Source organism: Nothobranchius furzeri, chromosome 3 (genome assembly GCF_043380555.1).
Source record: "Nothobranchius furzeri strain GRZ-AD chromosome 3, NfurGRZ-RIMD1, whole genome shotgun sequence".
In the NCBI taxonomy this organism is placed as follows: Eukaryota; Metazoa; Chordata; class Actinopteri; order Cyprinodontiformes; family Nothobranchiidae; genus Nothobranchius; species Nothobranchius furzeri.
The window spans coordinates 68738112-68750921 of NC_091743.1; the positions used below are offsets into that span (position 1 = coordinate 68738112).

Consider the following 12810-nt stretch of genomic DNA (forward strand, 5'->3'; position numbering starts at 1 on the left):
TTAAGTTTAAAACTGTTCATCACAAAGTTTCTTTCAACATACAACCGAACAAAACAGCTCCCAGTACCACAAACGCAACAGTCGGCACCGGGGAGAACTTTTTACACTTGTCCACTGGAAGGTGTTATTTTTGAGTTGTTTTTTTTTCCCAAGTTCCTTTAAAAAAAACTCTATTTTACAGGGTTAGGGCATTTATTTACAAATGAGCAGCTGATGTTTCCATCAGTGTCTGGAACAAAAAAACAAAACAAAAAAACTTCCCCTCGTTTTCCAGGAGGATGAGCTCCAGATCTAGCTGGATCCTGATCTCATTAGTCCAGTGACCCTTCAGCCAGGAGGTTGTGTCTCAAGGTCAGGGCTAAAATGCCAATGTTCAACCAGACACCAGCACTCCCATTTCACAACAGCTGGATCAGGATCATCACGCTGTCCCAGATATCAAACACAAAAGGTTTTCCCCTCACCTGCAATCATCAATCAATTAAATGCCAAATGTTCACTGAAAGGTTCATTTTTTTCTGGGATATTTTGTGGCCTTTCTTTAGTATTTCTGATGCTAAAGTGAGAGTTTGGGGTCAACAGAACACACTGTTACAGGTTTTATTATGGAGTTTTCTGTAAGATTAAAATAAGAGATTAGTCAAAATCTAAATAAAACCCAATTAAAAAAATATTAAGTTTTTTTCCTCTGAATGCCCTTGTTGGTTTAGTTTTGTGATTCTGAACAGAGAAGTAACAGCAGCATGTTTAGCTGTTTGGATCAGAACCAACGTGTTTAAAAAAAAAAGTTTTAACCTGAAGTTCTGCAGCTGCCTGAAGCAGATTTTTCTAACGAGACATGTTCAAATCATATTCATGGTGTCAATTTGTATAACAACTTTTAATGAGCGCTTCTTTTAGATCTGAATTCCTTAATGGATTACTTTTAATACCGACTGAAACTTTGGGTTAATTGAGATTGCGGAATGTTCTAGATCAGTGACTGAACAGGTGACAGAGAAAACCAGTTTCTTACATCCTGTTAAAAACCTCCTCCTGGCCGAGCCCCTCTGTACACATGAGCGGCCGGACCACCGGGTTTGTAGTACTCTTTCAAGAAGTCCACGCCAGTCTGCTGGAAGCCCCAGACCAGAGGGGTCCCTGTAGGAGTCAAAACTTGGGGCCTGAGATGTGCGGGCACCACAAAGGACCCAATTCCTCCCAGAGGATGTAGCTGCCTCAATAAAGGACCCGAATGGAATGGCTGGCTCTGGAACGGAGCCATGGATGACTGCTGGACAGGAACCACCATCTGAGTCTGACGTGTTGATGGGTTGGGCAGCTGCAAAGACGGCTGTGGGTGCTGCTTCTTCAGCGCCGGTTTAAACTCTCGAGCGGTCAACACAGGGATCTTTTTTTCTGTGGTGAAACAAGCTGTGCTGCTACTCCTTGGGTTCACTCCAGCTTTCAGTGGCTGGTTCTGGATCAGCTGTGCGTCCCTGCAGGAGAGAAAACATGAAGACCTTCAGCTGACACATGCAGGAAAAAAAAATCCTTTAACTGAGAGGATAGTTGTGCCAACAAGTTAACACACCCTGAGGATTTCTGGCCATTTCTCAAAGAAAATGAAAGAAAACACAAAAACATGTTTTTCACTTATAGTCAGTGATGTTGGCAAAAAGCCTCCAGTTCCTGTAAATTCAATGTCCATCCGTCATGAAAAGCATGTTTGAGTTCTTCCAGTGGTTCAATGATATTGAGGTCAGGAGACTAAGATGGTCACTCCACAACCATCACTTTATTCTGCTGGAGTCAGTGGCAGGTCCATTTGGCCTTGTGTTTTGGATCAGTCTTGTAGGAACATCCAAGTGCGACCCACGCACAGCTTTTGAGCTGATGAGCGCAAATTCTCCTCCAGTATTTTTTGATAAGCTGCCGGATTCATCTTGCCATCAATCCTGACCAGGTTTCCAGCACCTTGGAAACTCACACATCCTCAAAACATCAGCCAACCACCTCCATATTCCACAGTAGGAATGGTGTACTCCTATGTAATGGAAAATAGTGGAGTAATGTGGGCTAAATAAATAGCTTTAAAAGCTATTTATTTCTATTCTCATTACTTGTGACCAATAGCTGTAATACTCTATTACTTATGGAATATCACCTTGCTTGGTCTTAGGATGATTAATTAGAAGGTTCTAGGATTCTTTTAATTATTAAGGGATCGTTCACACTTCGTTTATGATTCAAGAACCAGTCAGTGTTTGCAAACAAATAAGAATTTATTTTACAAACAATTAAGACTTGACAAATGGTTTAAACTACTATCCTGTGAGTGGATGGAACTAAAAGATGGGTGTCTGAAAACAATATGTGAATATGAGATGATGAATCAGAATCTCCGTATCTTCAGGGAGGTGTGTTCTGGATAAAAGAATTTGGTTTGCAGATAAGCTATAAACTGTTATTTATCAAACTGCATAAAGACGCTATCTGTGTGTCTACATTACCGTAGAGGCACCCTCTTGGTGGATCCAAAAGTAAGAGTGGTCGGATGACCGCTGGCACCGGAGGGCTGTAGAGTACTGAGGTGGCGTCCTTTCAGTCCTAGAGATGTGTCTCAGGTCACAACAGATGGATGGAACCACGCGTCTTAAAATAAATCTGAAGGAGTTTTGCAAAATAATCTTTGTTCTGCAGGAAAACTATCTTGTTGTTCTTCATCTTCGCAGGTGCAAAAAGCTTTAAGGTTTTGAAAGCGTGTCAAAAATCTTTCTGAGCTTGAGATCTGCTAAGAGATGGCCAGTCTCCAGCTTTCTCTCTCGACTGACGAGAAAGCAGAGCGGCTGGTTTATATACCCGCCCTCATCTATTACCAAACTTACCAAGAATCTCAGAAACTCATGCTCTGAGACGCAGTGTCTCTGAGTCTAGGGACAAGGTTAGTTATGTGTCATGCGTTCTTAATTTTAACCTTACTTCTTGTCTGGTGTAATGACCTCATCCTGTAAACATTACTGTTGTGATTATTAGCCATCAAATAATTTGTAAGCTTTGCTTACTCTTTGGATTTATCAATAAAATTCGTAAATATGGAAATATTTACCCATTTATTACGTAATTAGGATATCCGTGGATATGCCTTGGGGCACCACCCCTCTTATAGGGGAAAATGAATCCAAAACCTCTTATCAATCTGTCTGAAGTTTGTAAAATGCGTTTACCGAGCAGCAGTCATAATTCTAAACCACACAAACAAATCACCCGAGACAAAACCTAATTGGCAATAACATTTATTAACTTATTTGATCACTTCAGCTCCTCCCAAAGCGTTTAGCCAATCAACATCAACCAACTTATTTTATCAAACGAATAACAAGCAATGAAACAATGAGATGATAATGTGACGTGATAATCTAATCTGATAGGTGGAGTAACATGATGTAATTCGATAGTGATAGGTTGGTTACCCTAAATGGAGGGAGTTTTGGAAAAACCAAAATGGCTGATCCTTCGCTTGGCTGAACAAAGAACCGCGTGGGTGTGTGCGTGTGGAATGTGTGTGTGGGATATAGCTTGTCTTTCTAAACCATGAAAACCTGTGTGTGTATGTGTGTGTGTGTGTGTGTGTGTGTGTTTTAGCTTGTCTTCTCAAATACAGACAGTCAGTGGCTTAACATTCACAGCAACTTAATCAAACACTTCACTTCACCAAGCTCAAGGAAAAACAACAAGTCAGTTATAAAGGCAAGTTGAATATCAAAACAGTCTGTCTGCCTGGCCACAGCATGAACAAACTTCGATATTAAACAATAACAAAAAGGATCTTACTTTGACGGTCCGATGGCGTTTTTGGTACGGAAGAAAGAGAAACCGTCTGTTAATTTGAAGCGGTCACGCGGTCGACCGCTTCTTTTGGTTATAAGAGAATCGAGAGAAAAAGAGAGAGAGGAAAAAAAGAAAAATCTTGCATGAGCGAACCCCAAGGCGTCCCTTTTGTGGTCGCGCTGAGCAGATCAGATGTTGTTTCCGTTGCTTCCAGCAGCTTCACGCATACGCGTCCGGAGCGGTAGCAAAATGAGTGTCTCTTCACACCAGTTGAACCCTGGACAAAAGAGGAAATTTCTCTCCGCGCTTTGGCTCTTATAGTTCGGCTATCCAGCGGGCGGAACCTGTGTAGGTTCTGGGGTTCGGCGTCGCTTTGGTGACGTCATCAAGCTGCTGCCGGCTGCAGAGGATCATGGGAGAAGTCCCTGCTGGCGCTGATTTTTATTGTCTGCTTCAGGGCGCAGATTACAGTTTTTTGGAGAAAATACTGCACAGTAATTTTCTCATGAGGGCAGAACCTCAACATTCCCTCTTTTGGTTTCGGGGATCGCGCCAGAGCTTGATCGTCGGAAGCACGGATGGGTTTGTCCCTCAGGAACGTTGATCGCCTTGGTCACCTTTGGTCTTTGTCTTGGTCTTGGATCCTGGTCAGGCAAAAGAACAAAAGGGGATAGGAAACGGGATAGTCCCCACGCGCATAACGAGGAGGAGCCACCCACGCAGGTGGTACGCACATTCTACCAGGGGTGTCGTCGTCCATGCGAGGTAGCAGTATGGAAGGAGGGAGGCCGGCGGGCGGTTGACTCCATGAGGGGACAAAAGGGGCGAAGATCAGGCAGTCCACAGTCCATGGGCTTAACAGGGGCACCCGTGAGGGGATAAAGGGGCATATCACCACCGGCCATATAGTTCAGTTTCTGGGGCACGCGATCCCGGACAAGCAGTCCATGTACGAGGGTCCATAGTTCGCAAACGCGCATTGGCCTATGTGGTCCCAAGATCCCACACTTTTTGGTCCAAAGGGTGGATCAGGACAGTCTTTGGGCTAAAACAAGGACCATGAAACAAGAGGAACTAAATTGTGCTAGGCGGCTGACAGATTCACTGACAGACTGAGCTGGGCCGGCTCATAACCACTAGCTAAATGTTACCAAGTAAGAAACAAAAATATAGGGACCCACCCCAAAAAAAACATATAACATCCAAGAAATTTCATAGCAACCTTGAGTTATCATAAAAGACATTCATAGGTAATACATTCAGAGTGTAGCTTATAAAGAATATGGCATAATGCAAAACTTAGATAAAAGTAGAGGTAGAATAAAGCTTAAACTACTTATAGGGTTACAAAATAACAAAGAAAATGTTGCTCACCCCCTTTAGACCGATGTGGTACACTCACGCTTGGTCTCTCTCCGAACGCGGTCGCGAGGCACACCGTAAGTGAGCAGGTGCATCTTATCCTGGAGTTTATTAACACGCCTGTAGGCGGAATAAGCTATCACGGCCGTGATGAGCCATCCCAGCCCCAGGGCGACCAATGTGCAGATTAAAGTGGTATAATCTGTGACTATATAGCGTTTTGGGTATTGATTCATGGGCGTTAGAGTAAGTTCATGTGGGGTTTGTGTGAACTTAACAAGTTTGGTTCCTTCAGTCAGCAGTTGTTGGTCAATTTCTAAATCAATGGTAAAGTTATAACCCTGGAATGCGTCCATGATCTCAATCTCTGAGTCATACTGTTCGAGGTTGAGATGGTGGAGTGCCAGGTTGCCCAAGTGTACAATTGCACCTGGCGGAACTGAGAGGAAAATGGTTTGGTTCGGCACTTGTAACCCAGTGGCAACGTTATGCTGGTCATAAGTTACAAGGGCCGAGTCTGCTGGGGTGCTAATAAGCCATCTGTCACCTGCACGTTCCACTCTAGTATCCATTTTCACATCTTTTAATGTAACAGTTGCTTGGCAATTCTGCAGGGGCGCGTCGCTCCTGAGGCCACACTGATAATTGGCAACGTCCCAGACAAATGGGTTACCAGGACACACCCAGGGGATATCCTTGGTCTATGTGCATAGATCTAAGTTAGGAGTTAGAGTTTGTTATCATTATCTTGGTAAGCTAGGAAGCTCGGAGTTCTAAGGAGGAAATGCTTACCGTCTTTCCAAAAACCAACGTTTAGCATAGACTTAAGCCTATAGATGTGAGGTGTCTCAATTATGGGGACATTTAATAGGAAACCAAGTTCTAATTTCTCTGCATCAACGTGAATGGGAATTGCACTGCCTAGGCTGTACGCTAGGTGGATTTGTGAAGTGTGTACAGTAGAGGGAGTAGCAGCTGTCAAAATATCTTTGAGCAGGTCCAGTGGTACCAAGTATGTGGGAATGCGACCTTCCACCAAGCTGTCCAGAGTGGAACTTACTTCCCTGAGCAGGTCCTGCATCAAATCTCTCACCACTCGTGTGTACACAATATCATGATGTATGGTTTCAGACAAAGTCTTGATTGCACGTAGAGATTCATTAATCAGAGCAGAGTATATGTTGACAGTTACAAGAGTACCCTGTAAGGTTTTAGTAAGTACATCCTGTTTACGGTCTAGGAGGAGGAGTTTCCTTTGGATCGCTGGCATCTCGTCCTGGAGTTCCGCAATGTGTGATTGGACAGTCTTAATACTAATTGTGTTGGCCGCCAAAAGTCCTATTGAAAAGAGGGAACCCACCGCGATGAGTCCACCCAGAAACCTTCTTGGGCGGTTATTTCCGAGGTCGTCCTCGGTGACTATGAATTTTTGAAGTTGTGCCAACATGTAAGTAGTGGTGCGCTTGGCATGTTGAACAGTACCAATAATGGATTTGTGAGGAGGGGGAGCCGGTATCAAGTGCTTGTGATAGACGTCCCACGGGTCCAAACGGACAACGATACGTTGCGTATGTATGCGGCAGTGTGTGATCAACAATCCGGGGGTGTCCTGGAGGACCATCCCGGTTGGTGGTCCCGGTTGAATGATAGCTGATGGAGTTGCTAACGTTGATCCAAAGAGGATGCGGAAGATCCAGAGTAACTCCATCCTGTAATGGAGAGACTCGTGGTTAGTGAAAGGGACGGCCGGGGGGGGGGGGGGGGGGGGGGGGGGCGCTTGTTCTTTGTCGGTTAGTACACGTTAGTGGGTTAGACATGCACCCCCCCCCCCCCTTTCCCATTTCCATGCGTAGAACTATGTGGAGGCTACGTCTACCTCCGGCGGGGAGTATGGTCTCTGTACCCACGGGGAGGGTTTGACGTAGGGTTTGATTTGGTTCGCATGCACCCATTTGTAGACAGGCTCCTGCCTTGCTTTGGTGATGCGTAACCTGTATGCAACTGGAGAGAGTTTTGCCACAATTTCAAATGGTCCCAACCAGAGGGGCAGAAACTTCTTAGCTTTGCCTGCCGGTTGGGCGAACCGGTTGTCTTTTGGTCGTAGTAGGCTTTAGCGCCTTCTACATTGGTCTCCAGTTCCTTCTGAGCGTGTGCAAACGTAGCTCTGAGGTGTGTTTTTAAATCTGCCACATATGAGCGGTATAGGCAGTGGCAACGCTGACATCTTCTGGGTGATACAGGACGTGCAGTGGTATGGTCATAGGTCTGCCGGTCATCATCTCAAAGGGCGTAACCCCCGTGGATCGCTGGGGAGTGGACTGTATGGCCATCAGGATCAGAGGGAGCTTAACGTCCCAGTCCTTCCCGGTGGTGCAGACGTACTTTTTGAGCATGGAGACGACCGTGTGGTTCATCCGTTCGACCTGTCCGGATGACTGTGGGCGATAGGGGAGGTGGAATTTCACTTCCACTCCCAGAAGTTCAAACAGGGACGTCATTACACTGTATGTGAAATGGGTTCCTCGGTCAGAGTCGATGCAGAGTGGAAGTCCCCATCGACTGAAAACGTGATTAATCAGCAGTACAGCGGTTGTGACGGTTGTGTCGTTTGGCGCTGGAAGGCACTCCACCCACTTTGTGAAACTGCAAGTTATAGTTAGCATATATTTGTTTCCTCTTGCCGATTTGGGAACCGGTCCAACCCAGTAGTCGATCTGCAGGTGGGACCAAGGGATGGTTATTCCCCTGCGTTGCAGTGGTGCTCTAGCGAGCGGCTGGGAGGGTTGAAACTGGGCACAGATGAGGCAACCTTGGACATAGCTGTGTATGTCCTTGGACATCGACGGCCAATATGCTACTTCTGTCAGTGACGCGAGGGTAGCTTTTGCTCTGCGGTGACCTCCAATAGGAGTGTCGTGGGCGTAGGCAAGCATTATTCCCCTGTGGTTGATTGGAACGACCCAGCACGGCATGCTGTGGTTGTTGCGCATGTAAACTAACAAAACGTTTTGTAGTTTCAGGTGCATGAGCTGACGATGCAGGTTTACCAAATCTTGGCTTTCGCCAGTAGGTGGTGACGGTTGTTCAGACATTGAGCCCTTGTGGAGAAGCTTGCGGATAAGCTTCAGGTCAGGATCTTGTTCCTGCATGGTGACTAGGTCCACGTCCTGTGGTTTTCTGCCTAGAAACAAGGGTCCCCCAACGTTCTGAGGTTCGTCTGCCTGTTTAGCATGGCGACGAGTAATCGCGCAGACCTCGTGGACGGCCTTGGGTGGAAGCCACTTGTCTTTGAATTCCCAGCAGGTTCCCTGGTCAGCACCGAGCTTAGCAAGGCGGTCAGCTTCGTCATTATCATCTTTATCCGGACCTAGGGTCCTGGAGTGACCTTTGACCTTTTTCCAGTAGACCATTATGCCTTTCTCGGTGGTGAGCAGATCACACGCTAGGAATAACTCCGAGTGTTTCACGTCTTTGTTCCTGGCGTTTTTCATGTGGTTCTCCTTCCAAATGGGGAATTGAGAAATGAAGCTGTGTCTAGCGTAATTTGAATCCGAGCAAAGGACGATTTGAGTGATGTCCAAGGCTGTCGCCTGCTGGAGGGTTATCAACACTGCAGCGATTTCGGCGTACTGACTAGACTTTCGGCCCAACCAGTAGTGATTTGGTTGCGTGGTGTCACAGTCCACCCAAACGACTCCAACCCCAGCACGGAGCTGGCCTTCGTGAAGGTAGGCACATCCATCAGTGTAGACTTTTGGAAGCTCTTGAAAAATATTCTCATCAAAGTAGCGATGATTGGATGCAGTTGGGTAGAAAGCGGCAGGTGCATCCAGGGGGCCCATGACGGAGCCAGAGTCACAGTGCTGGCAGCCTGTTAGCCCTTGTCCTAGCGCTAGCTTGGTGTTCTGACCATACTTGACCTCAATGTCGTATCCTTGGAGCACCATCATCCACGTCGCAATGCGGCTGTTTGACACTCTTCCTTCACGCAGTCGCTGGCTATTTAGGAAGGTGACGGGCTGATGACACGTTTCAATGATCACTTTCTGTCCTCCTATGTAACTACAAAAGTGTTCGACTGCCCAGACTGTAGAGAGGAGAGCTCTCTCGCAGTCTGATAACTGGAGTTCCACCTTGCTCAGAGGCTTGCTGGCGTATGCCACGACTCTCATATCCTGATCGTGCCTCTGCTTCAAGGCAGCGCTCAGGCAGTGAGAGGAGAAAGTAGCCTCTATGTGGAACTCTTTATCCTTGTCTGGATAAGCCAGACAGGGTGCGGACACCAACTTCTGTTTTAGGAACTGGAAGGAGAATTCTTGGGGTCTGTCCCACACGAACGGTGTGTAGTTCCGAAGCAGTTCAGTGAGGGGCCTCGCTATTTCAGCGTACTCCTCAATGAACTGCCTGGAGTAGTTGCAGACTCCGAGGAAGCTCCTGAGTTCAGTCAGATTAGCTGGGACTTTGATGTCCTGAATGGCCCTAATGCGTCTCGCTTGGGGCTCGACTCCATTAGGGCCCACCAGCAGTCCAACATACTCCACTTTGGTTCTACACCACTGTCCTTTGAGAAGTGCCAATTTAGCTCCGGCGGCAGCGAGTTGCTGCAGCACATGGCGGAGCTCGGCCAGGTGCTCCTCGAAGGTTTGACTCCTCAAGATGTCGTCGACATATATGAGGTTCCCTCTGGAAGCAGCATCTCACATGGCTTTGTGGAGGAAAATGTTGAACTCAGCAGGTGAGTTAGAGTAGCCAAAGGGGCAGCGGTTCCAAGTATATTGGCGATTTCCAAAGGAGAAAGCCAGCTTATACTGGTCCGCCGGCTCAACCTTCATGGTCCAGAAACCGTTGGCTACGTCAACCGTAGAGAAGAAACGAGCACCTCTGACTCTGGCTAGCTCCTGATCTAAATGGATCATAGGCCACCTCGAGAGAGGTACCTGTTTGTTCAGTGGACGATAGTCTATGGTGAGATGCCATTTCCCGGTCAGTTTCAGAACCGGCCAGATAGGAGAGTTGTAAGTGGAGTTACAGTCTTGGATTATGTTTTTCTCCTTCAGCTGATCGAGGATCTCCTGGATCGACTCATAAGCAGCGAGGGGAATCTTGTACTGGCGTACAAAGGTAGGAGGGGCATTCGGATTCGTTGAGATACGAACCGTGTGCAGGTCTGTGAGTCCACAGTCCAGGGAGTCCCTGGATAAGATGGACTGAAACGCATAGAAAAGGCTTCTAAGCTCTGCTCTCTGCTCCTCTGATTCCAGCGCATCTGCTTTGTCAAGCTGCTGGCTGATTTCGGCCTCAAAGCCGGCATAAGGTTCAGAGGAGGAGAGTCTCTGGTGGTCTGGGCTTTCAACCGGTGACCCAGATGGCTGAGTATTTATTGCAAAAACCGTTAGACACCGACTGCTGTCAGTATCTAAGGTGGCGCTACAGATGGGTTCCTCAGGAAGGGCTTCATGCCGCTTAATGGTAACCATTTGTGAGGGGAAAGTAGGGGTTGTACGAACTAGTCGACTAGTCGACTTCACGGCTCTGTAGTGACTTTTTATGCCTGTCATCAACTAGTCGCTGTCATGTGATAATGACTGACAAGATGCAGTCCTCGGAAAAGACAGCAGGTGATGAGCCCCTGCGCGTCTGGATCGAGGCGGAGGCGACGCGCTGTGCGGTACTGACACCGGCGGTAAAACGGATATTTAACCAAACTGTGACATTTTCCCTCTTGCAATTTAACCTTCCCCTCACCCCCATCCTAATCTTAACCAGTTTGTGCATGCAAAGCTCTGATCGTTGACGTGCGCTCCAGACATTGCATCCTGAGCACCGCCAAATCAGGTGTCACCACCTCAAAAACAATTAAACACGCGATCGTTCATGTCGGCTCATTTCCTTTCATGTTTTCTGTCTGTTATTTGTGCCTGATGCATTTCGCTGCTGCGGAGCGATGCGCATCACCTGTTGTCCTCCGGTGACGCGCCCCCAAGATTCCACTATCTCTGCTCCGCTCCGCTCCGGCATGAACTCCGCAGCAAAAACGGTCCCGTTGTAGTCGGCCGGCGAGCAGCGGCACTCCGCTGTTTTTGCGGTCGGTAGATCTTTTAGAACTGCAGTTCAAAGGAAACTCATGAGGTGAATATATATGAACCCAGGTAGCAGTTTTTCTTTAGGATTGAGAGGAGATGCAGGAAGATAATAAACAGACAGGACAGAAAAATAGTCAAATAAAAACAAGTTAGTTTTTGTACCTGGTGGTTGCAACAAACAGACACCATTGAAGGTAATCAGAAGTGAGGAACAGAAAATGAAATAATTATTTTAATGTTTAGAGCAGCAGGAAAGGCTGCAGGTGCATCAGTGAGTTTGCGGCTGCTGCGCAGGGGGAGGGGGGAGAGGACTGAAGGAGGATGCAGAAACTACCGTTATTAAAAGAGATGTGTTAACTTAGAAAATGTGGGCGCAATTTTAATTGTCAAAAACTCCAGCGAACCTACCGACCGACCCCCCGCCTCCCCCCCAGCCCCCACCCCCCCGCTTCCGGCGTATGACGTCATCAACGACTAGTCGAAGTCGACTCGACTTTCATTACTTGACTGTCGACTTTAAAAAAAATAAAGTCGTGCAGGCCCTAGGGGAAAGTACTAAATGTGTCTGCCCCAATCTGTCTGTCGTTCACGAACAAGGGAAGTTGTCCAATCACGGGGACTGAGAGTTCAAAGTCATGGAAGGAGCTATCTATCAGCACGCCCAAGGGCTTTCCTGCCGGCAGGTGGACGGGACTCTGGGTCGGATTTTCGACCAACAAGTAGACAGAACGATTGTTCAGCTCCAAGAGGGGCGTGCCACAGACAGCTAAGTTGAGTTTCAAGAAATGCGGTGATGGCTGGAAGAAGGCCTGGGTGCCTGGCAGCTTCTGATGCTTCATCAGAGTCTGACGAACAGGCACTCCCTTGACCTGTGGGGGCAGAACCGTGCTGGCCTCAACCACTGCTCGGCAGGCCTGTGGAATGGTCTGCCCGGACAGCAAGTGTTCATGGCCTACTGGGCGAGGCTCAGGTGAGGGAATGGCGCTGGCCCAAAGGACTTGATTGCAAGTGTCCAGCTGGGCACCTAGTCGAACCAGCAGGTCTGCTCCAATGAGTGCAGGTGGGTCAAGCTGTGGTATGATGCTGAATGTATGTGTGAGCTGTCTTGCTCCAAGCTGGATAGTCAGAGAGCAGACTTCTGGCGCTTTCAGGAGCCTCTGTGGCCAAATAGCTGACAAGAGCTGGTGGCTACGTGTCACACTGACCAGCAGGGGGTCCTTCTGGCGCAGGAGTTCAAACGTCTGCTGGCTGATGGCTGACTTTTCTGACCAAAGAGCAAGGCGAGCATCTGAGATGTGAGTGCAGTTGATGGTGAGACCACCAACAATGTGTGGTGCGTATGGCTGCAGGCTGACATTCTTCAGCGAGTAGAGAAAAGACGCATGTGTGCGGAGAGGGGTTCCAGGAGCGGTTCCGTGCCTTTGAAGGCGGACTTCGTCTGTGGGAGCCGTAGGGAGGGGCATGACCTTGGAACAAGGGTTTTGCGGCTCATGTAGGCTGATTTCAAAAATGGGGGATGTTCGGCTGCTGTCCGGGCTCCAGGGCTTAGGTGTGT

General features: G+C 47.7%; 1 protein-coding gene across 1 annotated transcript in view; it reads right to left on the bottom strand.

Moving 5' to 3' along the window:
• Nucleotides 1-241: 241 nt before the first annotated feature.
• tasora (transcription activation suppressor a) overlaps nucleotides 242-12810 on the bottom strand; it is a 46420-nt gene continuing 33851 nt past the window's right edge. The window contains exon 28 of the mRNA XM_015958701.3: nucleotides 242-1478. Coding sequence (XP_015814187.3) covers nucleotides 1022-1478 — 457 coding nt within the window. The 3' untranslated portion in view covers nucleotides 242-1021. The remainder of the gene's footprint in view (nucleotides 1479-12810) is intronic.